At 40.0% G+C, this 21,613-nt stretch overlaps 1 protein-coding gene across 1 annotated transcript; it reads left to right on the top strand.

Moving 5' to 3' along the window:
* The first annotated feature begins 1,970 nt into the window (after positions 1–1,970).
* Positions 1,971–21,555, top strand: LOC117518900 (tyrosine-protein kinase ZAP-70). Its single transcript, XM_034180150.1, has 13 exons — positions 1,971–2,096; positions 2,291–2,723; positions 7,909–8,069; positions 8,168–8,306; positions 14,705–14,786; positions 14,942–14,964; positions 15,049–15,088; positions 17,358–17,532; positions 17,632–17,838; positions 19,090–19,282; positions 20,555–20,695; positions 20,829–20,941; positions 21,037–21,555. The coding sequence occupies exons 2-13, from the start codon at positions 2,319–2,321 to the stop codon at positions 21,152–21,154; spliced, it is 1,797 nt and encodes a 598-aa protein (XP_034036041.1). The 5' UTR covers positions 1,971–2,096; positions 2,291–2,318; the 3' UTR covers positions 21,155–21,555.
* Positions 21,556–21,613: the final 58 nt, after the last annotated feature.

The following is a 21,613-nucleotide window of genomic DNA, read 5'->3' as shown; positions in this document are numbered from 1 at the left end:
CATGTGCAACATTAATGCAATGGATTACTAAAATATAACAACAGGTGTGACAGAAAAAAACAAGTTTTGATCATCTTGAAAATTTAGCTGAAGATAAAACAATGACAGAATACCATGATTCACCACAAATGCCCTCACAGACCCTTAGTTTAATGTTTTCCAAGGCAATGATTAAATTTCAAGTCTTGACCATAAAGTGAGAAAACAGCTTTACTTTTCTCAAAAATATGATACATTTAATTGTGTTATTCTTTTGGCTGTTCCCATTTTTCTGAGTCTACATACTAGATCTGGTGAACGGCCACATTTGGTAGACGTTCTAGAGTAGATGCCATTCCTGATGCAGCTCCACTTGTAGATTTGAGCACAGGTAGTCTTTGAACCTTGGACCTTCTCGCTGTGACGTATGCTAGGACTATGCCACTGCCCCACCATAGTATATTTAATTAAATGTATTGTAATTTTATGGAAGTAATTCATACAAGTTATTTTTTGGCTTATGGACCTCAAGCCTGATTAATTTATGGTACTTCAAAGTAAAGAATGTGGGCTCCTCTGGTAGAGAAGGTTGACTTTTAAATTATAGGGGTTTTTTATATATTATATATCAATGTAAGAGGAACTCTCGATTGGCTTAAAAATGTAACACTATACAAATAATGAGTGCAATGGTAAGAATACTTTCATGATTGAAAGATGGAACATTCCATCTCCTGAAAATTTTTTATATTGAACTCATGAAAACATTCTTTCCATTGCATGAATGAAAACCATTCATGGCTTGTTTTATATGACACCAAAATTGATGCTTCTCACTTGTGTGTGTGTGTGTGTGTGTGTGTGTGTGTGTGTGTGTGTGTGTGTGTGTGTGTGTGTGTGTGTGTGTGTGTGTGTGTGTGTGTGTGTGAGTGTGTGTGTGTGTGTGTGTGTGTGTGTGTGTGTGTGTGTGTGTGTGTGTGTGTGTGTGTGTGTGTCCACTCATGACTCTGTGAGGTGATCCAGTTATTACATAACAGCACCTTGCTGGAAGCATACCTCATGATGAACATTTTGTTTTCTTTTTTGGAGCGAGAGGTGATAGATTTTATTGGAGAATATTCTCCAGAGTGGTCAATGATGATGAGTGGAACATTCTACAGTGGCTCTGAGCAGCATAGTGGGAGGAGCATAAGTGATAAGCAGGACTTCTCATCATTCCACTCCGCATGCTCTGTTGATATTTTACTTAATATGGCAGATGCAAAAGTACTTAGTTTTCCTCTGCATGCGTCCATAGGCAAAGTCAACATGCTATAAATAGCTTACTCATATCATGGATGCATTTTTATGAAAAGGTTGTAGAGTCGTTCAATGAAGCGAAACCTACGGAGCCTAGATGAATGATAAAGCGAACCAAATTGCATGAAAAATGACACAAATCATACAATGGACTATTTTTCTATACAATGACGTGATATACAACCCAGCAATCAAATGACAAGGATGTACAATAGCTAGGTGTTACATGATGACTTGTAATTGAACTTTCATTTCTGTGAAATTAAATGTTGCAGTGTTAAAGCTCTACAGCCTGATGTGGATCAAAGTAATAAATATCTGCATGTTATATCCTGATGTATGAGGAAGATTGAACAATGTAAAAAATAAGTTGTTCTCTTTTGATCTCAACAGTCATTTTCCACGTCGTTATCACATAACCGTCCCACGACAGCCAAAAGCTGTTTGATTCTAATCTTCCATTCCTCTTTTACTTCAACTCCGATCATTTTTTTTATCAGATTCCTTTGCGCAGTTGCATTTTTTTTAACAAATTTATTGAAAAGTTTTATGGTAAAAAGGAAAACTTGTATGTTTGTTAAAGCAGAGGGAAAGATCTAGAAGCAAACAAGCACCTGTTGAACAGAGGAGGCGAATGCTGGAGAAAGGAGGCTGTGAGGAGGAACTGCAGCTTCCTGTTGTGGCTTTTGACACCAGCTCGTAGATGTGCAAGCACACCAGCACGCTCAGCGTGTGGGTGTACGCTGAATGTCTCATCCCAACTTATGGTGCCTCACAGAGAGCTGATAAACACCTAAAGTTCATCTGGAGAAGAAAAGGTAAGAATCTCAAGATGAAGCACTTTAGCAGCATTTAATATTGTGTTGCCTATTTTTAAGAGTTTGATGGAGCAGAGAGTGACAAGGTCAGAGGTCATGACTGACTCATATACTCAGCCAAATTGATATTTTAGACTTCAAGCTGTTCAGCTCTGGTTTTGCTCATTCTCTGGATTGTCGCCTTCATCCCACAGGGTTCCATCCTGACTGCAGGTGTTCATCATGTCCACCGACCCTGCAGCCGAGCTGCCGTTCTTCTACGGCAGCATCAGTCGCTCGGAGGCCGAGCAGCATTTGAAGTTGGCTGGGATGTCCGATGGGCTGTTTCTGCTGCGACAGTGTCTCCGCAGCCTCGGCGGCTATGTCCTGTCTATGGTGTGGAACCTGGAGTTTCACCACTACTCCATAGAGAAACAGCTGAACGGGACGTACTGCATCATAGGAGGAAAGCCACACCTCGGGCCAGCAGAGCTCTGTGAATTTTACAGCAAGGACCCTGATGGTCTGGTGTGCAGCCTAAAGAAACCCTGTCTGCGTCCCCAGGATACCCAGATACGCCTCGGGGTGTTTGACACTCTGAGAGATAACATGCTGAGGGAGTACGTCAAACAGACATGGAACCTGGAGGTGAGGCTCCGCTCAGAAAGTGCCTGATGTCAAACCATTACTTTAAATTTCTTCACATCCTCTTAAAAAAAGGTTATTCCTACATTTTACAAATTTAGAGTGCTGTAAACATAGTTTGATGTTTGATTACAGGTGGTGCTGGTGGGGTCTAACTATATATATACACTAGCTGGGGTACCCGGCGCTGCCCGGGTTAACCTGTTTTAGACATAGGCCAAATGCCAATCATTTTAATTAAAACAATTGCCCAACATTTGTTTTTGTAATACTGATGTCTTACAAATGTAATATTTAATGGACTAAAGTTTGTCCAGCAGAACTATAAGAGGTGGACTCCCCAAACTAAGTGGAAATACTCGGTTAAAAGACAAACACATTTGTCAGGGACCAGCAACCAGGGCAGCCAGAGTAGCTTGACCAGGTTGCCTAGTAATTCCATAAAAGATAAATAGATACAGAGAATAGCTTTTATATATATATATAAGCTATTCTCTGTATCTATTTATCTTTTATGGAATTACTGGGCAACCTGGGCAACCTGGTCAATATATATATATATCAAGAGACTGATGATTAAACTAGCGATTTGAAGTCATATTGCCTTCGAGCTCAATTGGACATTGCATTTACTGTTCATATATGGCAGCTCCAGTCATATCTGTTTTATCTTTGGCTTAATTTAGACCTGGAAAACCAAATTTACATCATTAGACATTTAAGTTAAAAAAAACAGCCCATTTGCTACTTTCTTTTGATCTATTATTTAAAAATATGAATAGCAATCATGCGTATCTGTGCATCACCTGCAATTTATGGTCCTTCAACATTAATACCTGGATCGAAAAACAACATGAATCAAATATTTTACACAGATTACATTTTTCAGAGGTCCGTGAGTGTTTAATAAACAATCCCTAACCACTATTTCAGTGCAAAATTCTGCTACTTAACATAAACACACACACATTTTGCATAATTTCATAACAGTTATGAAAACAAGTTACTTCTAGAATAAAAGTAATTCACAGATTTGACTTCGGTGTGCATCAGAGTACAGAAAACAATGAACTTAGTTTTTTTATCCCTTGTTTCTCTGTTGATGTGCTGAAATCATTATTGATTTCTAGAAAAATTATATTAGGTGGCATTTTTTGATGGTGCTATTAAAACTATATATTACCTGGCACTGATGAGATTAGCTGAGTGACGGGCTCTAATAATAAGACAGTTCAGTGTGTCCGTATGCGGGCGAGGTGCACAACTACCCAAAGCACACAATAATGGTTGAGAGCAATGTAAATACTGAGGATTTTTAGTGCTGGAAAGTCACTGTTTTAAAAGATTTTTGCCAAAAATGGGGCTATAAAATATGTGTGAAGCGGAAAAAACTTGCGCCCACATCTTATGCACTCACACTACAAAATGTCCCCGTAGAACAAGAAGACGAACGGAAGGCTGTTATGAAAGACTCTAAGTCTTCCCTGACGTTTAAAGTTGGTGGTTGTCAGTTGGCAATTCCCAATCCTTTACAACCGTCAGACGACTGGAAAATGAGACATCGGCAACAAGCAAATCGCTCACTTACATGTGTGGAGATATCAACGAGTATCTCATACAAAAAGATGAGCAAAACCAGCATGGCCATGCAACATAACTCATAAATATTTGTTTAGATTACCTTCAAAATTAGCACCAATTTAACAACAAATGAAACCTTAAACATCTTATTCACACTCCCACTCACGCAACTTCTAAAATCTATCATAAACTTGCAATTACCAACAACACAACCATATTAATAATAACATGCAGTTCATAACAGTCAACAGTATATCTCAAAGACTACCGGGGTGAACTCCAACGCAGCAGCACTCAGCCAGGGGCTCGTGAGTACCCCCCCACCCACCCTAAGCAACTCCTGTTAGGTTTTGTCACTATCAAAATGAACCCAGTAATGCAGGGAGAAACAGGTGATAGGTCCAAAAAGAAGGTGATTTATTATTATTCCCCCCAAAGCCCCCCAAAGTTCCAGAACATCCAATAATGTGAATGTGACCAAAAACTAAGCTCCAATGAATAATCAACATGGAAAACTGCTGGTAGGACAAAAACAAAAATGATCAAACACCAAAGAACATAAAGACAAGGCAACAGAACTCATGAACATACTCACGGAATGAATCACACGAGCGACAGAACAAGGAACTACAACAATACGCAACACAACAAATCATAACGGGTGCGCAGAAATGAACACGGGAAACAGAAATACACGTGGAAATGAACAGAACACAAGGTGACAAAAAGTAATAGGACAGTTTGCAGAAAGATAACATAACGGACATCACAGAGTTAGTAAAAATAAATCATTACAATAACCAAATATAACTACAGAGGAGGAGAAATGATCATACAAAAAACAAACAGGAAACTTGGGAGTGAAAAATGAGTAACAGGGTAGAAAGCAAACAAAATAACTAAGAAGGAAATCAGAAAATCATCGGAACACAAAAGATTATTAAATGATGATCATGAACTACAACCACAAGGCAACGAGGACAACAGGATGCTTAGTGTGCATGAAATGGCAGGCAGAACAACAGCGGGGGAATAAAATACACACTCACACACACACACACACACACACACAAGACACTGACACACACACACACACACATATGCTAGACCCAAACACACCAGACACTACAAGGACACCCATACGAGAGGAGAGAGGACACACTGAAAGGACATATATTAGGCGAGGGAAAACACCCCTACACACGCAGGGACACAAGGACATCATACACACACACACGAACACCTCCTGTGTTCGTGTGTGTGTGTATGAAATCAAGTCACAAATCAAGTCACAAATCAAGTCACAATCAAGTCAATCAAGTTAAAAATCAAGTCACAAAACAAAATAAAAAGGACTGAAAAAACAAACCATAACCAGATGGACATACTGTACATACAATAATTCCAGAGAAGACTAAGGTCCAACCCCGATCAAGGAGAGTGGTTCCGGAACGAAGGCTGTGCGTGGAGACAAAGCGCACCACATCTAGCTGGTAGCACTTCACTTCTCGCACAAGCTCTGGCTCCTTCCCCCACGGTGAGGCAACGTTCCACATCCTCAGAGCGAGGTCCTGTCATCTGAGTCTGGTCCGTCGAGGCCCTCAACTGTCACTGCCACACATGGGACAGCGCACCCGACCCCAGCAGTTCCCTCCGCGGGTGGTGCGAACACAGAGTGGAGATGGAAAGTCCATGTTGCCTCTTTGGGGCACCAAACGCTCGCTGACAGGCCCTCTATCCAGGCCCTCTATCCAGGCCCTCTATCCAGGCCCTCTATCCAGGCCTGGCCCCAGACGGAGGCCCCCAGAATTCATCCAGGCCAGGTCACAGCCCCTGTCCATGGAGTCACTGTCAACCTTCTGTAAATACGTCAAATGACAGTAAAGGCTCTTCTTCTTTCTTCTCTTTGCTAGCTAAAGCTAACTTTTGCTTTACCTCATATTAGCTAACTAATATTATTAAAATTGGTGATTTAAGAAATCTCTGTGACATACAAAACAATTTTACTGACTCATCCCCTTTCTTTGGATCCATATCAAACTTTAATGAGTTCTTCTTTGGCCCATTCCCCATCCTTTCACCAAGTTTAATGAAAATTGATCCTTTAGGTAATTCTGGTGACAAACAAAAATATGCATTATGTACTCACACTGAATTAGTTCTTGCATATATTCAGTCTAGGGTTCTTACCGGGTGTGTGTCTAATTTATCTTTCCATCCAGTTTAATGAAGTATTAAGTCCATTTATCCATTTCTCCCCACCAAAAATGCATTTGGTTAACATTTTCCTCCAATATCCCACCTCTCCACTAAGGCTTACAAAAACTGGTCTTTTAATTTTTGAGTATCCTGGAGAAAAAAAAAAAACGGACATCTGAGATGTGTGAAAACATAGGGGAAACCGGGACACGGTGAATCACAGGGCACAGTGAATCAGTAGCTACTCATCTATCTGCAAAGCTACATATATATTTGCAGCAGTTATGCCATATTTTCTGCATAAAGACATCCCCCTTATAAATTAGTGTTTTGTTTTTGGATACATTAAAGGTAAAACTAAGTGGCAAGTGAAGTCAGTTTTTTCCTATCAAAAGTAAATTTTGTGGACGTCAGTGTCTTTGTATTTATTTCTCACAACAGAGGAAAGGTGGCCCAAAAAAAGTGTTATTAGTTAGAAGACTACCCCGTCCAACTGATGAGCATGTGTTATGTCTTCTTCAGACTATCAGATATTTGATAACATGACTCATGTGTGTCACATGCACCCGGGGCACAGTGAGTCAGTCTAGAAAGTGATTTACTAAGCCCCAATATCAAGTGGATGACAAATATTACTTGTTGAAACTTATACATTTATTTTTCCATGAATTATTTATATAATTTGTGTATATAAATAACTTTTCACATTTGAACAGAAATTATGACAGTTGTATTTATAATAGTTTCTAAAGGACTTATGTCCTTATGTCTATATAAGACACTCACACATCACATAGCTGGTTTGCTGGATTATAGTTTGTGTATACATCAGCATATATTTAATAATTCTGAAGAAATCTTTATAAACTTGTGATTTTTTTATTATATTCTAAGTTGATTCATTGTGCCCCATGAATTAGTGTCCGGGGGAAGGTGTATCAAAAATTTTAAAATCGATTTTAAACACCTGTAAATTACACTTGGGGAGAAATAAATAACACAGCCTTATAAACAATAACTTGCTGTATTAAATCCTCAATAGAATGACCTAAACCTCTGCATAATGTGTTTATGCTGCCACAAAACAACATTTCTGATCCACTGTGCCCCGGCTTCCCCTATTGTTTTGCCAGATATAAGAATAATACAGATTGCGCAGTAAAGGGTGAACAAGCAGTTTGTACTGTTGCTTCATGACAAGAAGGTCTTGGGTTCTACACTGACCTGGGGCCAGTGTCCTGGTACCGAGAAATACTTTACATAGTCCAAAACGTAAGCATATTAGTCCACACAGTTGTTTGCTTTTTTTGATGTAATGGTTGGACCCCACCTGTCTGCTGGGGTAAGACATCAGTGATCCTTCACAAGATTAACCCATGTGTCTTCTCTTGTGACTTCTTGCGCTCAGGGAGAAGCCATGGAGCAGGCCATCATCAGTCAAGCTTCTCAGCTGGAAAAGCTAATCGCCACCACAGCACACGAAAAAATGCAGTGGTTTCACGGAAAAATCACACGACAAGAAGGCGAGAGGCGGCTTTACTCTGGAGTGCAACCAGATGGAAAGTTTCTGTAAGTAGCTCAAGGTGACGTTAAGGAGTGATTGACTGATGTTGTACAAGTTCCATAAAGGATTTTTTTGTTGTTGTTGTTGCTGTTGTTGTCGTCAGGGTGAGACAGAAAGAGGAGACTGGTGCTTTTGCTCTCTCCATGATGTATGGGAAAACAGTGTACCACTATCAAATCCTACAAGACAAATCCGGAAAATTTTCCATGCCAGAAGGAACAAGATTCGACACAATCTGGCAGGTACATCCTCTTTTACATCCTATAGGTTATACAGAATTCTATACAACCTCATCGTCCATTATTGGCAGTGTTGGGAAGGTTACTTTAGAAATGTAATAGGCTACAGATTTACTAGTTACTCTCTTAAAGTGTAATAAGTAATGTAACTATTTTAATTGCTCCATCAGAATAATGTAACTTATTACCTTTGATTACTTTTCAAACAAATATTTTAAACTGGACAATAAAGCTGAAAAATGACAGTGCAGACCTCACAAGAATGATTTCTGTCAAAAACTTTATTAAAAATTCTTCAATATAACTTGAATAAAGAATTTTCATGGTCACCTACAGAGAACATTTGCTCTCACAAGCAACAACATCCCAAACAATCCCACTGTTACAAAACTGGCCAGTTAGTGTGGCATAAACGGCACCAGATTTGTGCTTGATAAGATTTTTTAGTTGCTAGGGAAGGTCAAGCAGTCAAAAATTGGCAACACTGAGACAGAGGTTGCTTATTCAAATTCAAAATAAGGGCCGATCAAATCTGTCTCAGCGGCTTTTGTTGACCAACGTAGTTTTGTTTTCATTTAACCTTTATTTAACCAGGTTAGTCCCACTGAGATCAAGATCTCTTTTGCAAGTGAGACCTGGGCAATTATAAAGGTTCCAATCCACCTAACCTGCATGTCTTTAGATGTGGGAGGATACCAGAGCACCAGAGGAAACCCACGCAAACACGGGGAGAACATGCAAACACTACACAGAAAGGCCACAGGTGGGAATCAATCCCATGACCTTCTTGCTGTGAGGCAACAGTGCTAACCACTAAGCCAGAGTGCTGCCCATAGTTCAGACATGCCATTCCTGCACAGAAAAGATGTACAAGGGGTGATTGACAAGTTTTGAGTAGGGTTGGGAGGACTAATGAAAATCATTAATTGAATAGTCGAGTACTATTAGTCATCGACTAGTCAAGTAGTCAATGACTAAATTTGACATTGAATGCATTAAGCCAATTTTGAATTTTCATGGTGAAACTCAAATGTGACACTTATTTTAACAAATACAAGCATAAAATCATAAATACAAAAAACAACATTAGCATGAAGACAATACCTGCATTCATTTACTAGGCATAGACGACCCGTTTGAGCCAATTAGTCACCTGCCAAGGTTCACACGCTTTCTTCACTGAGTGAAGAGAATGGTGGCAGCTCCAGCAGGTCTGTTCTTTTAAGGGTTAAATGTTGTTGTTGTTGTCCATGCGGCTGCTCCCGTTTTTGTTTGGGGTTGCCACAGCGGATACAGCCAGATCCACACTGGTATTTGGCATACATTTTACGCCGGATGCCCTTCCTGACACAACTCCAGTTTTACCTGGAGAAACACACACAGCCGCTGGTGTTCCAAAGAGGTCTCCCATCCAAGTACTAACCAGGCTCCGCACTGCTTAGCTTCTGAGATCTGGCGGGATCAAGCTGTCACAGAGCAGATCAGCTGCATCCTTTTAAGAGTTAAATGAACCTATTAAATGATTTTTGACTAACTGACTAGTCGGATGTTAGCTAGTCGTAGTTGACTATGGCGAGTCGTCCCATCCCTAGTTTTGAGCCTGACCCACAAAAAGAAGGGTGTGGTTCTCCATGTTTTGTATTCTGAGGAATCAACATTTCTCAAGAATTTGTGAAGTTTTGATTCACTAGGTGCAATGTTGAAAAATGTTGGTTTCTCAGAATCCAGAAGATGGCGAGCTATGCCCTCCTTTTTGTGGGTTAGGCTCAAAACCTCCCATTTGCCCCTTGTAAAGCAATATAGACCTAATGAATACTTTACACATCATTATAATTAGAATAATAATAATAATAATTATTATTATTATTATTATTATTATTATTATTATTATTGTGACGTTCCATCTCAAATCAACCATTGGCTCCAGCAGCACTATTTCTGATTTGCATTATAATCAGGTTCAGTGTGCCATTAGGTCCCAAAGGAAGGCAGGAAACAGTTTTGTTGTAATATGTGTGTGTGTTTTGCTTTTACACCCCATTATATGAGGGTAGGTTTAGGTCTACATTTGAAGGCCGTCATTTAGGTAAGTACTTCACGGGGCCATAATTCATGAAATAACAGCTTGAGGCATGAAATCCACAGGAGCATCTAATTTTTCACTGCTGGGTGCCCTGACCTGAGTGTGGAAAATTTTATGGAGGGTGGAATTCCTGAAAAAACTTAAAATCCTAATTTTACCAATATATTAAAAGGCCTCTGTATGCTATTTTAATCTAAAAAACGTAATAAAAAATAGTGTCTACTGTCATGCTAAAAGCACTGTTGAACTGTTTAATGTGACTTTAATTAGGGGAAATCTGAAATTTTGTGAAATTCAACCACATTTTTCACCATGTGTGATAAATAGCACCATTCTGAAACTTTTTGCAGTGAATCTTTGTGTACTATTTGTTAAAACCTCAAAATATTGTATTGGTGTTCTGTCTCCTTCATATACTGAAAATCTAGATCAAAGTGGGGCCTAAAAATGGCCCCGGCCATCATTTTTGCCCATTTTAAGGCAGAGAAAGTATCATAGGCCCTTAGGGGTTACAGGTTTCTGTGTTGTTTATATAAGATGCTTGCAACATTCCATCTAGGCCTATATGGAGAGGATTTAAAAATACTGCACTCATAACTGGGTTATAATCTGAGCTTGTGTCACCATCCATGTCTGACTTACATGATTCTGGAGCCAAGAAGTTGGTTTTCTTTCTACATGAAGGGCAATATTTTTGTCCAGGTATGACATGCTGTCCTGCTTTGCTTGAGAGAAACTGTGAGGTAGCCGTGTCAATAACTCACACTGATCCTGTTACAGATTTCTTTTGGGGGGGCACAAAAGGGATCACAGCAATTATTTTGTAAGAATTCATACTTTTCAAGAAGAACTTTCTGATGGTGATAACAGATTGGTTGACCCTCAATGTTTGTGCCAGCACTGATCCCAGCTCGCAGCAACAGCAGTTCAACCAGCTCCTTCTCTAAAGAAATTACTGGCATCACTCCACGTTTGCTGGTGCGGTTTTATGGCCGTCACTGGATTTCATGTGCTGCTCCACCAAGCAGGGCTGTATGGCTCTAACCATCTTGCTACCTTTTAGAACAGAAAGGTATAATTCACAAATACTGGTCTGCAGTACAGTTCAAAGTACCAAAGTCATGTAATCTCCAATAGCCCACAGAAGGGCAAAGATAGCTGAGATTTTTCAGAACCTGTCCCAAACCCTCCTCTTAAAGTACAGCATCACTGTAAATATTTGTGGTGTCCCTAGGCTGGGTGTGTTGGCCTCAGCAGGTATTCAGTGTGGTCTAATAACATCTGCTTTCTACCTGAACTGAAATATGACACATTTGATACTTCAAAAGAATATATGTTATATGGCAAAAATATGTCTCGAAGGTACTTTGAAGCCCGTCTTTGACCTGGTCCTGCAGACACACTGAACAGCTGAGTACTTCAACAGTGATTGAAAAATGTCAGTAAAGATCCATACTCAATGATCAAATACAATGAATCATGATTTATTGGTTTACGTGGTATATGGAGAGCTTTAAAGACATGGGTGAAATTAAGATTGAGTTTTTTCAAGAAATTAACCCTCCATAAAATTTTTCAGACTCAGGCTAAAAATCAGATTGTTTTGTAACCAGCAGAGAAAAATGCGATGATGCTGTGAATTTCATGCCTCCAACTGTTACATTTCCAGAATTGTGGTTTTGTGAAGTACCTACCTGAATTAGAGTCCCTTTATTCAGAGAGTAGTGATGTGACAAGTCGAAAAAAAAAAAAAAAATCGGTCACATGACTCATGGTGCTATGTTGGGTTCAAAATAGTGTTCCCTGTTAATCTGTCTGCATGGAAATCCAGCTATTTTATTTGCTGAAAATGCCAGGTTGCTGTGCATTTGGATGCACAAATAGTCACAACGAGGGCTTTCAAGATGTACAGATTCCCTTCAGATCCAAATAGAAGAAAAATTTGGGAAAATAAAGTCAGCCCTGTGGGATGGAAGTGACTTCATTGTCAAAGTTTTGAGAGATATTCGCAGTCCCCGGGCAAAAAAGTCCCAAAGTTTTTTTTTTATTATTGTTTTCCATGTAATAAACACCATATATAAGGGATTTTGTACAACAGATTTTTCACTCACATCGGATAAAATGTCCCATCTGATCGCATTGCATTTCCATTAAACCCCTCGCATGTGGGACCAGAGTCATTTCTATGATTAAAAGCCCGACCATTTATTTTTTTCACACCGTGGTCAGACTCGGACTCGCAGCCTGGCAACCCTAATTCCAGTGAAGTTGGGACGTTGTGTGAAATGTAAATAAAAACAGAATACAATGATTTGCAAATCCTCTTCAATCTGCAAATCATTGTTGAATATAGATATTCAACGGAATACACCAGAAAGACAAGATATTTAATGTTCAAACTGATAAACTTTGTTGTTTTTGTGCAAATATTTGCTCACTTTGAAATGGATGCCTGCAACACATTTCAAAAAAAGCTGGGACAGGGGCGACAAAAGACTGGGAAAGTTGAAGAATGCTGAAAGAACACCTGTTTGGAACATTCCACAGGTGAACAGGTTAATTGGAAACAGGTGAGTGTCATGACTGGGTATAAAAGGAGCATCCCCAAAAGGCTCAGCCATTCACAAGCAAAGATGGGGCGAGTATCACCACTTTATGAACAACTGCATGAAAAAAATGGTCCAACAGTTTAAGAACGTTTCTCAACGTTCAATTGCAAGAAATTTAGGGATTCCTTCATCTACAGTCCATAATATAATCAGAAGATTATATTATGGACTTGTGTCACTAAGTTTATTTGTCAGGTTTACCACATTTGTCTTCAGTTATTATTCATGTCAGTTCTATTCTGGTTTTAGCTTTTGGATTTTCTTGTTCTCCAACCTGATTCTGTTCATGTCTAGTTTCTATGCCGTCTTGGATATTTTAGTATCATTTGTCATGTCCATCTTGTCACTGCACTCCTGTGTCTCTGTTCTTATATTTTCACATCCAGTTTCTTTTGGATCACAGTCACGTCCTCAGATCACTCCACTCTCTTGCCCATCACCTTCTCAGCTCAGTTGGCCACGCCCAGTTTTGTATGTCACCTCCTTGTCCACCTGTCACAGCCTTCTCTTGTCTCACAGCCTCTCCTGTTAGGCCACACCCTCCTCCTGCCTGCACACCACACCTGCTCCATATCACCTCCTAATTAACTCAGTGTATTTAAGCCCTGCATGTTTTCTTTTCCTTTGCTTGCTCGTTGATTTTATCTTCATCCTGGCCTCTTGTCACAGTTTTTTGCTCTCACGTTTTTCTCGACCCCACTTGTATTCTGGATCAGGATTTTGTCTTTGCCCTTGTTACGTCATTTGCTGTGTTATTGAACCCCGCCTGTTTTCTGACGACACCTCTGTTTATCACCTGCCTGTACCTCTGCAACGCTGACTGCCATTCTGTGTACCAGACCCTGCCTGATTTATTGATAAAGCCTTTTTCTTAATCCACCACCTGCCTGTGTGTCTGCATTTTGCTCCCTACCACCTGCTGAGCCCTGACTACCTGTAAATCATGACATTTCACTCCTTTGTCTCCCATCATATTTTAATAGTTTTTGCAATGTGCACGCTGATTACATTTCAGGATCACATACGTTTGGCAGAAAAGTCCACAAATTTACAGCACAGAGTCAGAAAAAGACTCAACTGTACACCTTACCTTTGAACTGGAGGTGATGATTGTAGAAAGAAAAGCTTGTTGAGGGTCAAATTAATCCAGAATAAAGCATAATCCAGCAACAGAGAACTTCAGAACTGTCACACACTTCATTGCATGACACGGAGTTACAGATGCAGAAGCATAAATCAGGCTAATTGTAAATTTATGTAAATTTGATAGCTTTACTATTTTTATATTTATTTTGATAGCACCTGTACCTGGATGTGTTGCTGTATGTGGCTGAATGATAAAAAAAAAGAAAAAATGTTGAAAACATAAAAGGTTCATTCAGAAGTTCAGATGTTGGACCCAAAATAGTGCCATATTACAGAAAACCTGTTTCCTATATTCCTTTGGGACCAAATGGCACACAGAGACAGACTATGATGCAAATCAAAGGTGGTGCTGCTGGAACTTTTTTGGATATTGGTTGATTAACCCCATTATTATATCTAAATGTAATCCCTTTGTAATCACTAATATTTTACTGATTAACTGTAACTTCATTTGGACACCCACCCCCCACCCCACCAGGACAGCAACAGATTATATTACATTGATTTTGTACTTCAGAATTTTCTGAATTAAGCGTAACTTTCTGTCTTTCTGGTGTCACTAGCTGGTTGAGTACCTGAAAATGAAGCCTGACGGCCTCGTCACTGTTCTCGGGGAGTCGTGTGTGATCAACAGAGCCGCTGAAAGTACTCAACACCTCATTTTTTGGAAAATTGTTGTTTTGTTTTTTGTTTTGTTTTTTCTGCACAAATTGTGGTCATTTCCATTAATGTGTAACAGGCAGTTTGATTTAAACTGTTCAGATTGTTAATCTCTGTCTTGTGTGTCTTTAATCGTTCAGAGACACCGGTGCTTCCAGCCTCGGTGAGTGTCAGCTTCCACTGTCCACACTCAGCTTTTATTTTTCTTTCCATTTGTCTGAGATTCATTTTAATGTCATTCTCTCAGAGGCTGAGACCCGCAAATGGATACACACCACCACCTCAAGGTCAGTTACTAAAAGCACACATTTAACACACAACAATATTTCAAAACTCATAGATCTTCATTGTTTTTAGTGTTGAACCTGGTGGTTGATTTTTTATTTTTTTTTTCCAGCACCGCTTACAGAGGTTCTCTGCACAAAAAACACATTTACCTTTTTTTTTCCTTGCAATTAATTATTGGTTTCACATTTAGTAACCTCAAGGTCCTTCATTTCTATGTTATAGCCACAGAAACTACTGTCGCTAATTTTAGGTTTGAATGGGATCATCTTACAATTCTGTGACCTATGTCACACTTCCAGGGGACCTCGTGTACAAAGCGTGCGTACACACAAAAACCTGGCGTACACCGTCTCCACATCCACGTGCAGATGTATCTAAAGTGACTTGAGAGTGCGTGGAAATGTGCAGTGCATCACACAAAAATCCTGGCTGGCGTACGCACGTTTCTACAGCTGTTGTGCGCTCCGACATGCACAGGTGACGCAGGGAACCGTTAATAGTGTGAAAACAAGAAGTCATTAGAGTGATGTGCACATCAGAGACACACTGATGAACTTTTAACACACCCACATGTTTGCAGTTATATGGGTGGATGTAAAAGCACACACAAAGTGATGCATAAAATGGCACTAACAGTGGCTGCGCTAGCTTTATTAGAGGACCTTGCAATTGATGCAATCTGACGTGAGCGTGTACTCAGGAAACAAGAGGATTTACTTCCAAATGAGGATAACTGACTCTGAAGTTTCACGATAAAGAAACAAAAATAATAGCAATAATAATAACAAAATACATATATGAATGCGCACATGCCCAAATGTGCCCACTCTGGTTTTCATTTGGTACAATTATACGAATAAACAATTTACTCATTGCGTATGTGCCAGACAGGGGCACAAAATGTGGGGGGTATGGTTAGAATTAGGAGAAGGGGTTAGGTTTAGAATACTAAAATATAAAAACAGTGTCACAGAAATGCCACTCATTTTGTGATGGGAGCATGAAAAAAGTGTGACGGCTTCCCCAACCACGCTGTTATTCAGGATGAATGAGTCCTGCATTGAACCAGGCCACCTTGCCATGATGTTAGTTAGATGCATTTGCACATCACATATGATTTGAACATTGTTTACTAATTAACAAAAACAAATTTATCATATGATAGCGCCTAAACCGGCTCTTGCTGTAAATTGCGCTGTATTGATGGAATGATTGATGTACCTGGATGACATTTGGATGATTGCATTCTACACAGCTGGCATGGCTCGGCTCAAGGTTGACTGGCACACTCCTGACTGATCGGCAAGCTCCTGTTTCCAGGAAGCCCAGAGTGGTCATCACCTGTGTGGGCACAGACAACCCCTGGCTCCTCGCTGTATTGTGCTCTGGGCTGGCCACAGTTCTGTGTGCAACTCCAGTAACAGTGGCCTTGGCAATCAAAATCGGCTTATGAGCCAATTATCATCATTTGCAAGTAAATCCTTGCGTTCCCTGAATACACGCTCACGTCAGATTGCACCATTTGCAAGGTCCTCTAATAACACTAACGCAGCCACTGTTAACGCCATTTTCCACATCACTTTGCACATGCTTTTATATTCACCCATATAACTGCACACATGTGGGTGTGTTAATTCTGTTGAGGTTCCCAGCACCACCTCTACTTGTCAGCAGTGGAATAGTCGCTGTAGAAATGTGCGTACGCCAGCCAGGATTTTTGCGTGACACGCTGCACATTTCCATGGTCATTTCACATTTGATAGATGTGAATGCTGGTATGGAGACGGATGTACATCACGTCTTTGTGTGTACCCACGCTTTGTACATGAGGCCCCTGGTGACAAATATGTGTTAGTTTGCATACATGGTGTTTTCACACCGTCCCTCTTTGGTTTGGACTTTTGGAGTGCTAGCTTTCATTCAGGACAAAGCAGCACCCATCACACTTGAACGTGTCATTTGTAGGTTCCAAAATATGTTGTTGTAGTTTTTGCACCCAGCTCCCACATTGCTTAAATGGCAGGTGTACTGTGCACTCATGGTCGTAAAATGAGGTGTGGTCAGGCACAGTGTTAGTTAGTGCCTTACTATTTTGAGGCATCAGAAACTGATGGCACCACAGACCACCAAAAATGTTCACCTTATTGTTTCACTGCTTCACCTCAGGGAGCTTTGGTTGCAGCAGCGCATATTCTCAGACTTGACTTTACTTGATATTTAATAAAGTGTTTTTTCCTCAAGTCATAAACCTGTACCTTCACCTCTTAGCTGTCACAGAGACCCCGATGCCAGTTACCCCAGCTGATGACGACGTCGACCCTTATCATAACCCAAACGAAGTCCGAAAGTTTAACATCCAGAGGAATCTGCTGCTGATTGATGAGGTGGAGCTCGGCTCAGGGAACTTTGGCTGCGTCAAAAAGGGGGTCCTCAAGACTGAGAAGTGACGGCTTTGATTTTATTTATGCTGTCTCTGACACCCAGATATACATATCATTTAGACTGATGGATGGTGTAATTCCACCTGTTTGTTTTGCCTCAGGGGCCAGATAGACGTGGCCATCAAAGTGCTGAAGAGTGACAACGATAAGCTCGTGAAGGAGGAGATGATGAGAGAGGCAGAGATCATGCACCAGCTCAACAACCGTCACATCGTGCGCATGTTGGGCCTGTGTAGTGCTGAGAATCTGATGCTGGTCATGGAGATGGCCTCTTTCGGACCACTCAACAAATATCTCTCTTCACACAGGTGCCTACAAGTTGATATGTTAAACTCAGTCACATGATCAGTGAGAAGATTTAAGACACTGACTCGAGACACTCGGTTATAAAGTGTTATTACAAAACTGATGGCTGTCAAAAGCAGGATTTCCTGATGGTGCCATGATCAGTTAGTCGAGCACACTGTATATAGCTAAAAGAATGATTCACCTCAATCATACGCGTATGTATAAATCATCAGGGTTATTGTGTTCACCTGCATGTGTGTCTTTTAACAAAATATCTCAAAAACTAATTGAGAAATTTTAACCAAATTTTGTACATTTGTTAAGTCCCACCCAAGCACAAATCCATTATCTTTTCAGATAAAGGGGTCAAAGGTCAAGGTCAGAAATTTTAGCCAATGCAAATAGACTAAGGGGGAAATATTCTAGGCTTGTAAGTGGTGAATCATATACATGGTCACTATTAGACATGAATAGCAGCTTGTATGTGGCCTATCAAAATACACCTTTGCCTTTTACCTGAAGTGACCTTAAAGATCACAATCAAAGTCAAATGTCGATCGCTTATGATGGCTAAACAGTAACAGACAGGCCCATAGTTACCATTATACTTGAATAGGAAGTCATATGTGGGCTTTCAAAATATAACATTGCATTTGTGCTTGAGTGACTCTGAAGACCACAAACAAAGTCACTCAAGCTGTAATTGTTTATTGAAGCTAAATGTTGCCAGATAGGCCTGTGGTTATTATTAGACATGAATGGTCCTATATGAGCTTATAATATGCAACTTCTAGTTTAATCTTGGGTGACCTTGAACGTATTCAAGGTCAGGTCCGGGTTGCTGAAATGAAGCAGAAAATAGCAGCAAGCTTTGCACTCAATAGAGTGTCAATATAGTGCTTAACAGTAATTAACATTTGAGTTATTTATTTTTTAACAGTATGCCTCATGACTGTATAAAAAAGAAATGCAAAGCTAAAATTTTTGGAGAGATTCAGATGCAGAATCCTGGATTATTACTGTTTTTTAAGTAAATCATATTTTCTGAGTGGAGTTTGCATGTTCTCCCCGTGTCTGCGTGGGTTTTCTCCAGGTGCTCCGGTTTGTTCCCACAATCAAAAAATCATGCTTATTTAGGGTCTGCTCCTTTCTCTGATTATTTATGTGCTTTTAAGTGGTTATTTTTTACAGCTATGATGATTTTTTTGTTTGTGTGTTTGTTTGAATAATTTGTCAAAAAACATCTCTCCTGCTCCTCTTCTGTCCCACAGGGACAATGTAACTGTGGAGAACATTGTCAACCTGATGCACCAGGTGTCAAAGGGCATGAAGTATCTGGAAGAGAAAAACTTTGTGCACAGAGACTTGGCAGCTCGTAATGTCCTACTGGTTAACCAACAATTTGCCAAAATCAGTGACTTTGGGTTGTCCAAGGCTCTTGGAGCAGATGACAATTATTACAAGGTACACGTGGTCTTATGGCTCAAAATCAGAGTTAATCCTTTTTTGGTGTTAACTGGAGTTGGGATTTCATCCTTAAGTCCTGACGTAGATCCACTGCAAAATTTAGCAGTTACAAGTTCATTTTCGACTTATGTGACATATATTAAGGGAGTCTGGATGTGATTCCTGTTTTCTCTGTGAAGTTGGCCTCAGATATGATGAGCTGACTAGAATTCAACCATATTCAATAACAAATTTGGGAACCAATGTGTCAATAGAAAGCTCATCTTTCTGACCCAGTTTCATGATATCCAGGTGCAGATGTGGAGTTTTGGGAGTCTTGTAAACTGCCAGACTAAATCTTGTATGTTTCAGTAATGTAATCAGCTGGGTTACTTTATGGAAGATGTTCAGATATGTATACCTTATTACATGTCTGTTTATGTATCATGCCCCGATGTATCTGTACCAGCCCTTAGGACTCAGGCTGATACAGATACATCGGGGCATGATACATAAACAGACGTGTGATATTTATCACATATTACAACAAAAATAAAGAGCAAGAACCATATAATTATTGTCAACTACATTTAATAACTACTTGTTTACTCACTACACCAACAACGTTCATTCAACACTTGTGCTAATAATAAATAGCATAACACAGTAGGTCTGATCTATATAATCATCAAAATAGTGAAAGAATATGATGTGTATGATTATACACATCATGAATGATGTAGAACGAAGAGTGCAGGTAAATACTGTAGATATGCAAATTATGGAATGTTCTTATGTCTCTCTATAAAGTCATGAGTGTCCTCTTCCCTAACTTCTTGATGTCTCACAACTTCAGTATGAGACTCAAGTTGTAGAATTCTCCCTGTTGGGGAGGCTAAAACTCTCTCACCTTGATCAGACATTTTAGTTGAATGAAATGATCAGGATCCTGCACTTGTCACCAGGGTAACACAAACTGAGGGTGTGTCATTGGTGGGGCCGAGAAATTAAATGGGGGCTCCTGATTGGATGAAAAGCGGGGCGATACAAAGCCTGGTATTTTCAATGTCTTTTTTTTTTTTTTTTTGTATCACCCTAATTTTATTGCCACAGTTTCCAGGGCAGTAAAATTGAGAGGACAAGTGTATGATTTATCAGCCCTATTTTTTTCTTGTATCTCATGAGGGCTGGTTTATGAGTATAGGGCAGATTTGTTGTTTTAATATGTGATAAAGTGAGTTTATTGGCCTCTATTAGTGAATCATTCCTGTGTTGTTATGTGTTGTACAGGCTCGCACTGCCGGCAAATGGCCACTGAAGTGGTACGCTCCAGAATGCATAAACTTCCACAAATTCTCCAGTAAAAGTGATGTGTGGAGTTTTGGTATCACCAGTTGGGAGGCCTTTTCTTACGGAGGGAAACCTTATAAGGTACAGTGAGTTTTGAGGTTTTTATTTTTTTCAGAATGTCGCCAATGCCATCTCTCATTTTTAAAGTGTAAGTATGTCCACTGAGGGTCATAATACACTAGTCACAGCTCTATCCTCTTCCTGTTTCAAACAGAAAATGAGAGGCCCAGAAGTGACCCGCTTCATTGAAAGCGGGAGCCGGATGGAGTCTCCAGCAGGATGTCCACCGCAAATGTATGCCCTGATGATGGAGTGCTGGACATACAAGTAAGAATTCCATTTTAAGTCCTGCGAGAACATAACTAAGATGGGCCTGAAGGTCTTTGTCTGAATTAGCATCTCTGGCCTTCTGTTCTCACCAGGCATGAGGACCGTCCTGACTTCAAGAAGGTGGAGGAGTCCATGAGGTCTTACCTTTGCTCCATATCGACTAAGGCCAAACCTGAGGAACCAGCAGGCAACGCTGAGCCTATCAAGTAGACAGAAACAAGGCACAGTCTATCCTCTAGCACCAGTACAATGCATCCTTTCAAATGCCTATTAAACAAGCGAACAAAGAGCTTTTTTATAAAACGTGCACACTGATCGGCTTTAACTACTGTACCCATATTACCACACAGGCCTCAGTAATAAGTGTGCATTTGTGTTTCAGACGTCAGTGAGACGGCCTTACAAGGGGGTGTCTCTGTCTGCACGTCTGTCATGATTTGAATGTTAAGTGGAGAATTGTCTGTTGTCTTCACAGTAATCAACCAATACATTTTATGGTTTGATATTTTTCTCATGAACATGTACAAATTGTATCGCCTTTGTAATCTGCCACCTATGTATGAACAGATGATGTTATGTATGATTATTAAAGTATAAATACCCCAAAAGAAGGAAGCCATAATGCAGTTCTTCCAAATTCGATATGACTGAGCTTGTTACCATGAAAAT

The sequence above is a fragment of the Thalassophryne amazonica genome, chromosome 10 (genome assembly GCF_902500255.1).
Source record: "Thalassophryne amazonica chromosome 10, fThaAma1.1, whole genome shotgun sequence".
Lineage (NCBI taxonomy): Eukaryota > Metazoa > Chordata > Actinopteri > Batrachoidiformes > Batrachoididae > Thalassophryne > Thalassophryne amazonica.
Note: the sequence above shows the minus strand (reverse complement) of the source record. Positions and strands in the feature narration are given on the sequence as shown.

What these genes read in the sequence shown, in the direction of transcription:
- LOC117518900 (XM_034180150.1), top strand. Translation starts at nt 2,319, where the DNA reads ATGTCCACCGACCCTGCAGCCGAGCTGCCGTTCTTCTACGGCAGCATC. An exon ending in AAATATCTCTCTTCACACAG is followed by an intron (nt 17,839 to 19,089) that starts GTGCCTACAAGT and finishes TCTGTCCCACAG; the next exon opens with GGACAATGTAACTGTGGAGA. An exon ending in ACGGAGGGAAACCTTATAAG is followed by an intron (nt 20,696 to 20,828) that starts GTACAGTGAGTT and finishes TGTTTCAAACAG; the next exon opens with AAAATGAGAGGCCCAGAAGT.